This window comes from Dromiciops gliroides, chromosome 6, assembly GCF_019393635.1.
Source record: "Dromiciops gliroides isolate mDroGli1 chromosome 6, mDroGli1.pri, whole genome shotgun sequence".
Classification (NCBI taxonomy): domain Eukaryota; kingdom Metazoa; phylum Chordata; class Mammalia; order Microbiotheria; family Microbiotheriidae; genus Dromiciops; species Dromiciops gliroides.
The window spans coordinates 22416056-22429794 of NC_057866.1; the positions used below are offsets into that span (position 1 = coordinate 22416056).

A 13739-nucleotide genomic window follows, 5' to 3' on the forward strand; every position below is an offset into this window, starting at 1 on the left:
AGATTCAAATGAAGTAATATTAGGGAAATATTGGTTTAACATTTTATTTTTCCCCAATTATATGTAAAAACAATTTTAACGCTCTTTTCCTTAGTTTTGAATTACAAATTCTCTCCCTCACTCCCTGCCCCCCCATTGAGAAGACAAGCAATTTTATATAAGTTATACATGTACAGTCATGCAAAATATATTTCTACATTAGTCGTGCTGTGAAAGAAAACACATCAAAAAAAAAAAGAAAAAGAAAAGAAAGTAGAGGAAAAGTATGTTTCAATCTACATTCAGACTCCATCAGTTCTTTCTCTGGAAGTAGAGAGCATTTTTCATCATTCATCCTCCAGAATTGTCTTGGATCATTGTATTGCTAAGAATAGATAAGTCATTCATAGCCAATTATCATACAATATTGCTGTTACTGTGTACAGTGTTCTCCTGGTGCTGCTCATTTCACTTTGCATCAATTCTTGTAAGTTTTACGGACTTTTCTGAGAGCCTCCTGCTCATAATCAAATGAAATAATATTTGTAAAGTGTTTTGTCAAACTTAAAGCACTATATAAATGCTAGCTATTATTAATGAGAATTCTTTTTTCAAAATATTTCATTATCTACTGGAATTCTGTATGCTAATTATATTTTAATTGGCAATCATAAACTTATTCTCCTGATTAAGAGTAAAGGGGAAAAAAGTGGAAATCTAACTTAAAATTCCAGAATTTTGCTAGGAACCAAAATCAATCTCACTGGTCAGTAGTTTTTGGTTCTTATTCTTTCTTTTTTTTTACATCAACACATCTGCTCTGATTCTATTCTTACCAAGCTCCCATTCTCTACAATCTCCTAAAGATCATTGACAGTGGCTCAGCAATCACATTTGCCATTTCTTTCAATCCCCAAAGATGTTGATTTGACCTTGACAAAGTTTACCAGATTGAACATGAGGTTAAGGGACTCCTGGAGAAGGGTTCTGTGATCAATACAACCAGAGAGGGTAAAACGTTGTGTCTAGTGCTGGAGTCCAAGTAGTTTCTGTTGCTAAAAAATAGTGCCCTTTTTTCTATAGCAATTTTCTCACAGTAGCCCTGTGAGATAAGATGATAGCTGATGTGTACATAGCTCTTTAATATTTACAAAGTACTGGGGCAGCTAGGTGGCGCAGTGGATAAAGCACCAGCCCTGGATTCAGGAGTACCTGAGTTCAAATCCAGCTTCAGACATTTGACACTTACTACTGTGTGACCTTGGACAAGTCACTTAACCCTCATTGCCCCATGCAAAAAAATATATATTTACAAAGTACTTTTATATCCATAGTATCTTTTGGTCCTCACCACAAACCTGTGAAATGGAGATTACAGGTATCATGATCCCAGATTTCGATGCACTGTCCCTCTCACTCTGTCTGCCTCTACACCACCCTACTGTATAGATCAATGGGGCATTGACTGGGGAATGAGAAAGGAAGTGATACGATGTAGTTCCAACAAAGGAATCTTGCAGTCAAGATCAGCAGTAGATAGAGTGTCAGAGGTCAGGTCTGACTAGAACAGTCTGGTAGGTTGGGTTTGAAATTAGAATGAAATGAGACAATCATAGGCAATCTAATAGTTAATAAAAGGTTTGATGAGCCATGATATTGAAATGGTACCCTCATGGCAGTGGTTTAAATAGACACATTCCCTCTCTTCTCCATACTGAATTGCATCTGGTCAGCTGAGGATGGTGACTCATGCAGAAGTTAGACATCTACTGAGTCAAAGGGACACTGACTCCTTGTGGACTGGCTTCTTTTATACCTTTAGGCAAATGGGAAGATGTGTCAATGACTTGAGCCTCAGGATCCTGGATCAATCAAGTTATAGAAATAACTCATTAGACCATTTTTGTTGGCGGGGGGAGATACTCTAATATAGCATGGCAGGAGCCCTAATTGATATCACTTCCACCATACCAGGGTATCAGGGTGATACAACTGCTCCTTGCAGGGAATGGCTCTTGAATCTGCTTAGCCTACTTCATGATGGGCTACTCAAGGCTAAAATCATTCAACATTCCCTGCCATTGACTGAGACCAGAGAAAGCACCAACTTTTATGAATTGCAGTTCATACTAAACAACAAGCCTATACCCTAAGCAGAGCTGCAATTCTGAATCCAAAGTGTGTGTCATCATCCAAAGATGGGCACTAGTGAAAACATGAGCCAAGATTAAGTAGGCACTTCTTTGCCCATTCACAAGTGTTGTGGCCATGGGGCACTAAACGAACTTAAATGATGCATTTCCTAGAAATCCTGAGTTCCTATCAATCCTATACCATTCTGGATATGTCCAGGATATAATAGGGCAGTGGACTGGCAGCCAGTCAAGAGTCATTTTTGTTTGACTAAGTACTTACTGTTCATTGTATTTGTTGACGCTATCCTAAGAACAAATACTACACATACTATCCATGAAGTATGAAGAGTTGACTCCATTATTCCACTCATGGGGTATGCACATATATACTTGATATGAATGTGGCACTCCTGAGAGCCAGAGGCTCTTTGCTAAACAGATCAGGTGAGGGGTTATCAATGCCACCTGGTGATTGAATGAATAAAGAGCAAATTGAAAGAAATCACAAATCAGAGGGGGTTAATTTGAGGAGTAAGAATGACAAGGCCTTCACTAGGTCCTGTGAGTGGCAGATTTAAAGGAAAATTGCTAGAAAGTTCTTCTACTGTCCCTCTATTAGCTGGTACACCCTTAGTTAAGTCTCATTTAGGGTTTTGTACTTGTCTCTCCCATCACTTTCTTGCGCCACCACTTCTTCATGGCATTCTTCACATCCGCATTCCTCAGAGTATAGATCAGTGGGTTCAACATGGGGGTTATGATGGTATAGAACACAGCCACCATCTTATCTTCTGTGAAGGTGGTTGAGGGCCGCATGTAAATGAAGATGCAGGGTGCAAAGAACAAAATTACCACAATGACATGGGAAGCACAGGTGGAGAGGGCCTTCCGCCTCCCCTCTGAGGAGCGGGTCCTGAGGGAGAGCAGTATGACGGCATAGGAGCCCACAAGAATGATGAAGCAGCTCAAGGATATCATGCCACTATTAGCCACCACAATGACGCCCACCACATAAGTGTCGGTGCAGGCCAGCTTCAAGAGGGGATGGACATCACAAAAGTAATGATCAATCAGGTTGGGACCACAGAAGGGCAGCCAGACAGTGAGAAGGGTCTGTATAAGAGAATGAATGAAGCCCCCCACCCAAGAACTCACCATCAATATGGTGCAGACCCTCTGGTCCATAATAGTTGTATAGTGCAGGGGCTTACAGATGGCCACATACCTGTCATAGGCCATTACTGTGAGGATGAAGATCTCAGTGCAGCCTAAGAAATGGACCCCAAAGAGCTGAGTCATGCACCCTACAAAGGAGATGGTCTTGACCTTGGCTTGGAAGTCCAAGATAAGCTTTGGAGCAGTGACAGAAGAGTAGCAAATGTCAACAAAAGATAAGAAACTGAGGAAGAAGTACATGGGAGAACTGAGATTTGGGCTGCTCATGATGGTCAAGATGATAAGAAAGTTCCCCAAGATGATGACTGTGTAAAAAAATAAGAAGAGTAAGAAGCATACTTGCTGCACCTCCTTGTTCTGGGACAGACCTGTCAGGATAAATTCTGTGACATTGCTTTCCATGAGATCTTGACAATTCTCAGGTGAGCCACACTGTGTAAATTTACCTGGGGGTATGAGGAAATAAGAATGTCATTGATCATGGATCACATGTGAAGTCAATACCTATTTTTATTCAACTCGCTAGAACTTCAAGTTCTAGATCAGTGGGGACACTGTGGGGGAGGCAGGAGGGGGACAAAATGAACACATCAAAGAATTAAAATTACTATGTTCATATATGAAAGATTATAGAATCATAGATGTACAGCTGAGAGGGACCTCAGAGGCCATCTAGTTTAATCCTTCAATTTCCAAATGAAGAAGCCGAGACCCAGAGTGTGACTTGCCCAAGGTCACATGGGAATTAAGTGGCAAAGCTGTGTCCTAGTCCTTCCTAGTTCCTTCTGGGAAATTGTTATTGTAGGAATTACCAAAAAGAACCAAATCACAGTCCATCTATGACTTAATAGAAAGGTACCTGAAGCCCAGAGGGATTAAGTGGCTGCCAAGGGTCACACATGAGAGAAATGATTATTTTTCTCTTATATTAATAACCAATTATTAAATTAGGATTAAGTTTTTCCCTTCCTATTTCCTCATTCAGGGACTAGCCCCCGTAGGTCATTCAGCAAGTCTCTGAAGAACATTGCTGATTGATAAGATTGCCCAAATCTTCTGGGTACAGCTTCTCGATCTTGAGTGAGACACCACCCACCCAGAAGACCTTACAAATAGAATTCAGTCTAGGTGAGTTCTTGACCTTAGGAAATAAGCCTCTAGCCTTGGAACCTTCCATTAGAATTTATGACCCATCTTATGAAGGAGAAAACTAACCAGAGTGGTCTGGGTAGAGATGGATTCCTTTGTCCAGATTTCTAGGGGTGGCTGAGTCTCATGATTAAGTCATGATCTCAACAGGAGAAGAGGAACACTTTTAGCCCACCTCCTCATGAATATGTCCACTTCTGATTGATTGTTCACCAATCAGGGTTGATCTCCACCTGTCAGGGGCACTCACTTTTCCAAAGGTATTTAAGCATTCGATAACCTCAATGGTCAGAGTCTTTGGTTACCAAGAGAAACCACTGATCACCAATGTATTGATTATTTGCTAGCATATTTAATAAATTGATTATTAATTACCCAGAAACTCTGTCTCTTGAGATTTTCATTCATCACACATAGCTAGTAATACCTGCAGGATTCGAACATAGGTCTTCCTGAATCCTATACTACAATCCTCTTCAAAATTAACAAAGAAAAACTAGGCAGTTGATTCACTTGTAGCAAAAACAATTATCTACTGTTAGAGAAAGGAACATTAGGTAATTAAGGGACTCTGAAGAAATAGCATCAGTAAGAAAGATGCTCAATAGCAACTTTTAATTCTCACTGATACATTTTGATGTCATAGAGAGAACCCAGAACTAAGAGTCAAGTCATTTGGGTTCTAATCTTAGCCCTGCAATGCACTTATGTGACTCTGGATATTTGACTTCCCTTCCCTGGGCCTCAGTTTCTTCACCTGTAAAATGAGGTGGTTGGGCTAGAGAATATCTGATGTCCCTCCCAGATCTGACAGTCTGTGAGTCTTTGTTCCTTTACCACATTTGCTGAGCCATTTACAAGGCAAGTGGGAAGTGGCTACATGCTAGTTTCCATGGAAGCAAATTCAAACAAGGAAGTGAGTCTTGCGTCCACTGAATCTTCTCACCGCCATAGGTTGACTCCTCACCTCATTTCCCTCTCTCCTGTCACTGCCCAGCATGACTGATCCTCAATAAATGTATCTGATCAAGACAAAATCTCAAAAAATGTTAGCATTGTAAGGGATTTTAGAATACAGATCACAGAACATCAGAGGCAGGAGAGATGGTAGAACTTAGAACACAGAATGTCTGAGATAGAAAGAACCTCAGGTGGGAAGGGACCCTGGATAAATGAGCAATGAGAATCCAACTGCCCTGAAGGAGTTCAAGTAACGTGGTTTAGATGGACTGACCCTAGACCTAGATTAACCAAGGCCTTAATAAGCATGGGTTAAGTATTTACTATCTGCCAAGAACTGTACTAAATTCTGGGGATACAAAGGACAGACAAAAATAGTCTGTACCATCTAAAAGGGGCAGTTGGTGGGGCAGTGGTTAGAACACCAGGCCTGCCGTCAGGAAGATCTAAGTACCAATACAGCCTCAGACACTAGCTGTGTGACCCTGAATGGGTAAGTCACTTAACTCTGTTGCCTCAGTTTCCTCATCTATAAGATGAGCTGGAGAAGGAAATGGTAAACCACCCCATTGTCTTTGCCAAGAAAACCCCAAATGGGGTCACAGAGAGTCGGGCACAAATGAAAAATGACTGCACAACAACAAACCATCTAAGAGCAATACAACCTAATGGGGAAACAACATGTATGTAAACTAGTATATGAAAGATACATATGGAATAAATGGAAGGTAAACTGAAAGGGGAAGGTTTTAGCAGCAGTCTGGGGTCAGGGGAGGTAGGAAGAGGAAGGCTTCCTGCCAAAGGTGGCGTTTGAGAAGTAGCAGGTGTGATTACTGAGTCGCTATTGGTGATCTTGGAAAGACCAAATGAGATCATGTTTACACGGTCAGTCAAGAGTCTGACATTAAGCATTTATTTAGCATGTACCATGTGCTTTGAAAAATTTCAAGCATTATATAAATTACATCTATTATTGTGGTTGTTCTGGCTCTTTTTTAAAGAACAAGAGGAGTTCCACAAGACTGAAGAAGGCTCGATGTCCTCATTTTCATAAAAAGGGATTGGAGCGTAATCAGAAAGCCATTAACCAGTGAATTTGACTTTAATTTCTGGAACAATTCTCGAAGCTATGCTCAAGGAGAAGTGTTCCGTAAGCATCTGGAAAAGGAAGCACGGATTGCTAAATGTCAGTCCAGCTTAGGCAGGTGCAGGTCGTACCAGATTCACTTCCCTTTCTTTTTCTGACAGAGTTACTAGACTAACCTAAGTCAGGGGAATGTTGTAATCATAGAAGACTTAGACATTTTAAAAATCTTTTGACAGATATCTCTTAATGGGATAAAGAGAAGAGATATTGGCCAGATGGTAGTAACTTAGCTGGATTCAGAACTATCTGAATGACTCAAAATGGAACTCTTTATCCTTTTATGGGGGGGGGGGTGAGGCAATTGGGGTTAAGTGACTTGACTAGGGTCACACAGCTAGTGTCATGTGCCTGAGGCTGGATTTGAACTCAGGTCCTCCTGATTCCAGGGCCGGTGCTCTATCCACTGTGCCACCTAGATGCCCCAGGAACTCTTTATCTTTTCCCCAACCCCTGCCCTCTTCTGGCTTGCCTATTACCATCTTCCTAGTCAACTAGGCTCACCCTAGTGTCACCCTCCCCTTCTCCCTCTCGCTCCCCATATCCAAATGGTTTTCATGTTATGCCATTTTTTTAAATCTACAAAATAAAGCAAGCATTTTCTTTTTTCTTTCTTCTTTTTTGTGGGGCAATGGGGATTAAGTGACTTGCCCAGGGTCACACAGCTAGGCAGTGTCAAGTGTCTGAGGCCAGATTTGAACTCAGGTCCTCCTGAATCCAGGGCCGGTGCCTTATCCACTGTGCCACCTAGCTGCCCAAAGCAAGCACTTTCATAACATAATGGGGAAAAGAGATGATTGTACGTGAAACTGTACATCTATTATGTACAACTTGCTATTCCTTTTAAATATATAATAAAGCTATCATGTAACTTTTTTCCTTTTATTCTTCCTTCCCCCTACCCCTCCCCTAGAGATGGCTACCATGAGACACAAAAATGTGCATATATATTTAAGCATGTATGCACATGTATGTATATGTGTGCATATGTATATATGTATGTATAACCATATGTATGTATACATATATGTGTGTTAAATCATCCTATAGATAAGTCTACTTATCAGTTCTTTCTTATCAGTTCTTTCTCTGATGCAAATACTGTCTTCCTTCATAGGTCCTTTGTTGTTAATCTGGGTATTTAGTTTATATAACAGCCAAAATTCCTTAGTTACTCAATGTTGTTCTTAAAACAATATCGCTGTTACAGTATACAACGTTCTTTCGGTTCTCCTTATTTCACTTGTCATTATTTCATGTAAATCTATACATGTTCTTTCTCAAATCAACATGCTCATCATTTCTTACAGCACAGTAGTATTCCATCACAATGATACTTCACAACTCATTCAGCCATTCCCCAACTGATGGGCATCCTCATAGTTTCTAGTTTATTTGTACCACCACAAAGAGAGTTGCTATAAATATTTTAAAACATAAAGATTCTTTTTTCCATAAAATCTCTCATATGTGTCCTCTTCTCACCTCTAACAGTGAAACCACACTGGAGCAGGACTTCCTACCTGGACTATTGCAGTAACCTGTTTGAGGGCCAAAATTTGATATACGGAGCATTGATTGGGTGACTCACCAGAATATAGGGGTCCCAGAAATATGAGGGACCTTTTAGGTTTACCCTCCCCTCTGAACTGCCCTTTTTAGATACTTCTCCCAGGCCAATAAGAAAGGAGCCTTTAAGCTTTAATTCACAAAAGGATCAGATTTTATTACTTGGGAATTAATTAAACAACAAAGGTGAAACTAATAAAAACCAAAGACGAGGAAATAGGAAAAAGAAATACAGATAAATACACTTAACTCTAAACTTAGCCTATGCAATCCCCAGATCTTTTCCAATTAAGCTAATTCAAAGGAATTTAGGGTTTTCCGTTGTTCACTCACCAACACCTGGAAAGTCTACAGTTGCTCATGCCACCAGAAGAGCAGAAGCAGAGAGAGAGAGGGAGCTCAAATTCCGGAAAAGCCTCCACTTCCCTTCAGGGAGCGTTCAATCTTTCCTCCCCCAAAAGGGGAGGTCCTTCAAAAACTGCCTATGGAGAGTTCTCCTTCTGACCTCAGTAGCGTATGTAATCTCAGGGTGGATCAGGTGTGGCCCCTCCCAAATGATTCAGCTAAAACACCAATAATTTTTACCACAAATAATTTTTACCATACCTGCTAATTGATCTCCCAGCCTTGTCTCTTCCCCCACTCTAATCCATCCCCCACTCAGCTGTCAAACTGATCTCCCTAAAGCAAAGGTCTGGCTATATCCTACTAGTACATCCAGGATCAAATGTAAAATCCTCTGTCTTTAAGAGCCCTTCATAATCTGCCTCTTTCTGGCCTCTCTAGTTTTCTTATACCTACTCTTTTCTGCATACGCTTTGATCAAGTGACACTGATCCCCTTACTCTTCCTTTCATGTGACACTCCATCTCCTGATGGAGCCTTTTCACTGCCTGTTTCCCATGCCTAGAATGTTCTCCCATCTCATCTCCACCTCCTAGTTTCTGTATTGTATTGTTGTTGTTGTTATTGTTGTTCAGTCTTTTCAGTCATGTCTCACTCTTGGTGACCCCATTGGAGTTTTCTTGGCAAAGATTCTAGACTGCTTTGCCATTTCCTTCTCATTTCCTGCTCATTTTACAGATGAAGAAACTGAGGCAGACAGGATTAAGTGATTTACCCAAGGTCATACAGCTAGTGCCTACCATCAGATTTGAACTCAGAAAGATAAGTCTTCTTGACTCCAGCCCCAGTATTCTATCCACTGCACCACCTATCTCCTGCCTAGTGTCCCTGGCTTCCCTCTAAAGTCCCACTTTCTGCTAGAAGCTTTTCCCAGTCCTCCATAATCTTAGTACCTCTGAGACCAGCTCCAATTTATCCTGTCTAGCTCTTGTATATACATAGTTACTTGCCTAATGTCTCCTCCTCATTTGACTGTGACTTTCTTGAAAGCAAAAATTCTTTTTTGCCTTCTTTTTATCCCTAATGCTTAGCACAGTGCCTGCGGGCACATAGTAGGTGCTTAATTGATGCTAATTTAATGACTCACCTGACCCAAAAAGCCGCCATTAATGAAGCAATGTCAACTTGAAGAAAGGTCTCTAGTGGAATGCCCCAGGTATCTATTCTTTCCCCAGTGCTGTTAAATATTTTTACAATTAGTATGAAGCCAGAGCCACTTGTCAGATATGCAGATGATGAAATGCTTGACATATGATGACAGAGTCCAGATCCAAAAAAGAGATCAACAAGCTAATCGAATGGATAGAATCAAATAAGATCAAATTTAATGTATATTTATTATAAAATTCCACATCTGTGTTTAAAAAAATTAAATTCACAAACACAGGGTGGAAAAAGCATAGCTCGGCAGTATCATACCTTAAACTAAGGTGAGAATATTGCTGAAGTGTGAAATGGATAATTTAGATTATCTTAAATTTAAATGTTCTTGTATAAATAAAACTAATGTAGCCAAGAATAGAAGGAATGCAGAAAATTGGGAAGAAAATTTCATAGATAATCTCTCAGATAGGATGTGGTTACATTGGAATACTGCTGTAGGGTAAGAAATGATGAGCTGGTTGGTTTAGAAAAGCATGAAAAGACTTGGACCAAAGAAGGAAGATAATATCTACCGCTAGAAAAAGAGATGACGAGTGGAAATATGCATCATCTACATGTATATGTATGAGTATATATGTCTATGTTAAAAGATATCTATGTATATGTGGATATATATGTATATGTATATATATATATATATATATATATATATAAATGTCTATATCCATATCTATATATCCCCATTTAATCGTACCCTCCTTCAGGGTGGGAGTGTGGGAGGAAGAAAGAAAAAAAAAGTAAAAACCGCACAGCAGAAAACAAAAGAAAACCTAGAAGGAAGCACAGAAAAGCTGGGTAGCTTTGAAAACAATGTGTAGTATTTATTCTATAGGTTTTCTTGAAATGGAAATGTATTGTTTTATATTGAATCCTCTTCTTAGCTGCTGCTGTGCATGTTGAAATGTTCTTTTTCTTTTCTTGTTTCGTATATAAGTCTAAAATTAATTTTAAAATTTACAAAAAAGACAAGAAAAAGTGTGACTAAATAGCAATTGCTATGAAAAAGGTCTGAGGGCTTCAGGGCACCACAAGTTCAATGTATATACGACTATAGGATGACATGGTAGCCAAAAGAACAAATGCTAACCCAAGCTGTTTTGAGAAGCATCCTATTCAAATGTGGAAATGTTTTGCATGACTGTTCACATATAGTTTGTATTTTATTGCTTGAGTTCTTGGCGGGGGGGGGGGGGGGAGGGAGGGAGGAAGATAAATTGGAACACAACGTTTTTTTAAAAAACTGATCTCAAAATTTGTATTTTACATGTAATTTGGGGGTGAAAAATAAAATTCGAAAGAAAGAAAGAAGCATCCTGTTCAGAATCATGCTCTTCCTTAGTCAGGCTTCACATGGAGTACAGAAGAGGAAGCCTGATCTGTAAGTGGTTGAGAAGTGAGGAGAAATAAAGTAGCGATGTTGTGCTAAATGTTTAACAACTGGCTCTCAGAACAAAAGTATTCATGACACATTTAAGTGTTAATGATCTGCATTATTATCATCTCTGCACAATTTTCTAAAGTCTAAACAATCATCAAAACAATAAATCAAGCCCTGACGGTTCACCAATTTCTGAGGAGTAAATGCTCAGAAAGAAAATTTAACAGTTGGCTCTAGGGAGCTGGTTTGAGATGCTTCCAGCATACTCCTGGATAGATTGTTGAAGAAATTTAGCAGTGAAGGACAGGAAAGATGAAGATTGTACAATAGATTAGAATAGTCAATGACATGTTTGGTTTGGTTTCATTTTTTTAGAATTGGAGGGCCCTGGGGGGCAGCTATGTGGTGCAGTGGATAGAGCACCGGCCCTGGAGTCAGGAGGACCTGAGTTCAAATCCGACCTCAGACACTTAACACTTACTAGCTGTGTGACCCTGGGCAAGTCACTTAACCCCAATTGCCTCACTAAAAAAAAAAAAAAAAAAAAAAAAAAAAAAAAAAAAAAGAATTGGAAGGCCCTGAACATTGATTTTGCATTCATTTATTCAAGGAGCCAATAGTGAAGGAAAGACTGACAGATGGAAGTCGGGTAGAGAAGGCAGCAGAATGGCACTGGAACAATATCTTGGAATAGGCAGGAAGACTCATGATCAAAGACACAAAGAGAGGGATTAGGCTTAGGAAATGGAAGTTATACCACTTCTTCTAGGACGGGAGGGAGAGAGAAGAGAGTATGTGATAATATTGAGACATAACAAGGAGGAGAGGGGGAGGAGCGGGACAGAAAGCTGTTAACCTTCCTCTTCTTCCCTAAGTAGAAGACTAAATCATGCCATCTAAGTATCAGCTGGGGAAATGGGTTGGCAGGAAAGGAAAAGGCATAGGGCACTTTCTACAGGAACTGAGAGGTGGAGCCAATCAGAATAAGTGAGAAGCAGAATGACATCCTATCCAGAGAGCCAGTTTCAGTGTGAGGAAGGCTTTAGTTCAAGTTCCATATCTGACACCCACTGGCTATAGAACCCTGAGAAAATTAACATCTCAGATTATAAATTTGTTGGGGGTTTTTTTTGTTTTTTTCAGGGCAATGAGGGTTAAGTGACTTGCCCAGGGTCACACAGCTAGTAAGTGTCAAGTGCCTGTGGCTGGATTTGAACTCAGGTCCTCTTGACTCCAGGGCCAGTGCTCTATCCACTGTGTCACCTAGGTGCCCCCTTTTTTGTTTTGTTTTTGGGTGTTTTTTTGTTTTTCAGATTATAAATTACAGGTTCTAAGATTATAAATGATATGTTCTAAAGCTGTATGTCTGAGGGGACAGCTAGGTGGCGCAGTGGATAAAGCACTGGCCCTGGATTCAGGAGGACCTGAGTTCAAATCCAGCCTCAGACACTTGACACTTACTAGCTGTGTGATCCTGGGCAGTCACTTAACCCTCATTGCCCCACCCAAAAAAGAAAAAAAAAAGCTGTTAAGAAAAACAGGAAAAAAGGCCTTGAAGAAATTAGGCTAATACTAAAACTATATGTCTGGCTTTAAAAAAAAATAGAGACAGGTAGGTGATGCAGTAGATAGAGCGCTGGTCCTGGAGTCAGGAGGACCTGAGTTCAAATCCAACATCAGACACTTGACATTTACTAGCTATGTGACCCTGGGCAAGTCATTTAAGCCCAATTGCCTCATATACAAAAAAAAATTAAATTAAAAAGAGAGAGAATGGGGCACAAAGTAAAAGAATCTTTGGACAGCAAGTAAAAAATAGACTAAAACTCTGAACTTGGAATCAAAGAAGACCAGATTCAAATCCCACCTGTATATTTACTATCTACTACCTGTATGATTCTGAGCCAGTCATTTCATCTCCTCTCACCTTTACTTTCTTCATCTATAAAAATGGGCATAATATGAACAGGGTTGCTATGAGGGTCGAATGAGGTGTTTATAATGTAGTTTGTGAACCTTAAAAAATTATATAATTGAAAAGAAAATTTTTTTAAGAATTATATAATTGGCCTCTAATATGAATGATCAGCAGTGCAGCATGGTGGGAAAAGAGTCATTCTTGGGTTAGGAAAGCTTTTCTTCAAAGCCTGCCTCTGACATACTGGCTAAATGGCGTTTAGGCAAGTAAGTCACAAGCTCCCAGTGCTCTAAGCCAAAGTTTCTTAAACTGGGGATCAGAACCCCCTATGGGGTCATGTAATTGAATGTGGAGGTTGCAAAAAATTTGGCAGTAAATGTTTGATTTGTATACCTATTTTATATACCTATATACCCAGGGTCATGTAAAAATTTCTCCAGGAAAAGGGGATCATGAATGGGAAAAGTTTAAGAAGCCCCATGGTCTAGGCAACTAGTTCTCTAAAACTATAAATTAAGAGAAGGTGCCAACCTGCATTGCTAATTTCCTATCTATACGAGAGCTCCCTAAACCAATGAAACTACAGATCTGGTTATTTTTCCTATCCCTATTATTGTTATTATTATTTATTAGTAATAAGAAAAGGCTGTGCAGGTTGGTCTCTAGTTTCTGAATGAGTTCAGTTGACCTAAGTATGTTCTAGCACATATCTATTCCTATAAAAGGCAATAAATATAGCAGAAGATGATGGTAGTTCAAAGA

General features: G+C 39.8%; 1 protein-coding gene across 1 annotated transcript; it reads right to left on the reverse strand.

The window, feature by feature from the left end:
- Positions 1-2759: 2759 nt before the first annotated feature.
- Positions 2760-5333, reverse strand: LOC122731950 (olfactory receptor 4S2-like). Its single transcript, XM_043972190.1, has 2 exons — positions 5320-5333; positions 2760-3684 (listed from the first exon to the last, which is right to left on the reverse strand). Exons 1-2 carry the CDS (start codon positions 5331-5333, stop codon positions 2760-2762), a joined length of 939 nt encoding a protein of 312 aa, XP_043828125.1.
- Between the last annotated feature and the right edge of the window lie 8406 nt (positions 5334-13739).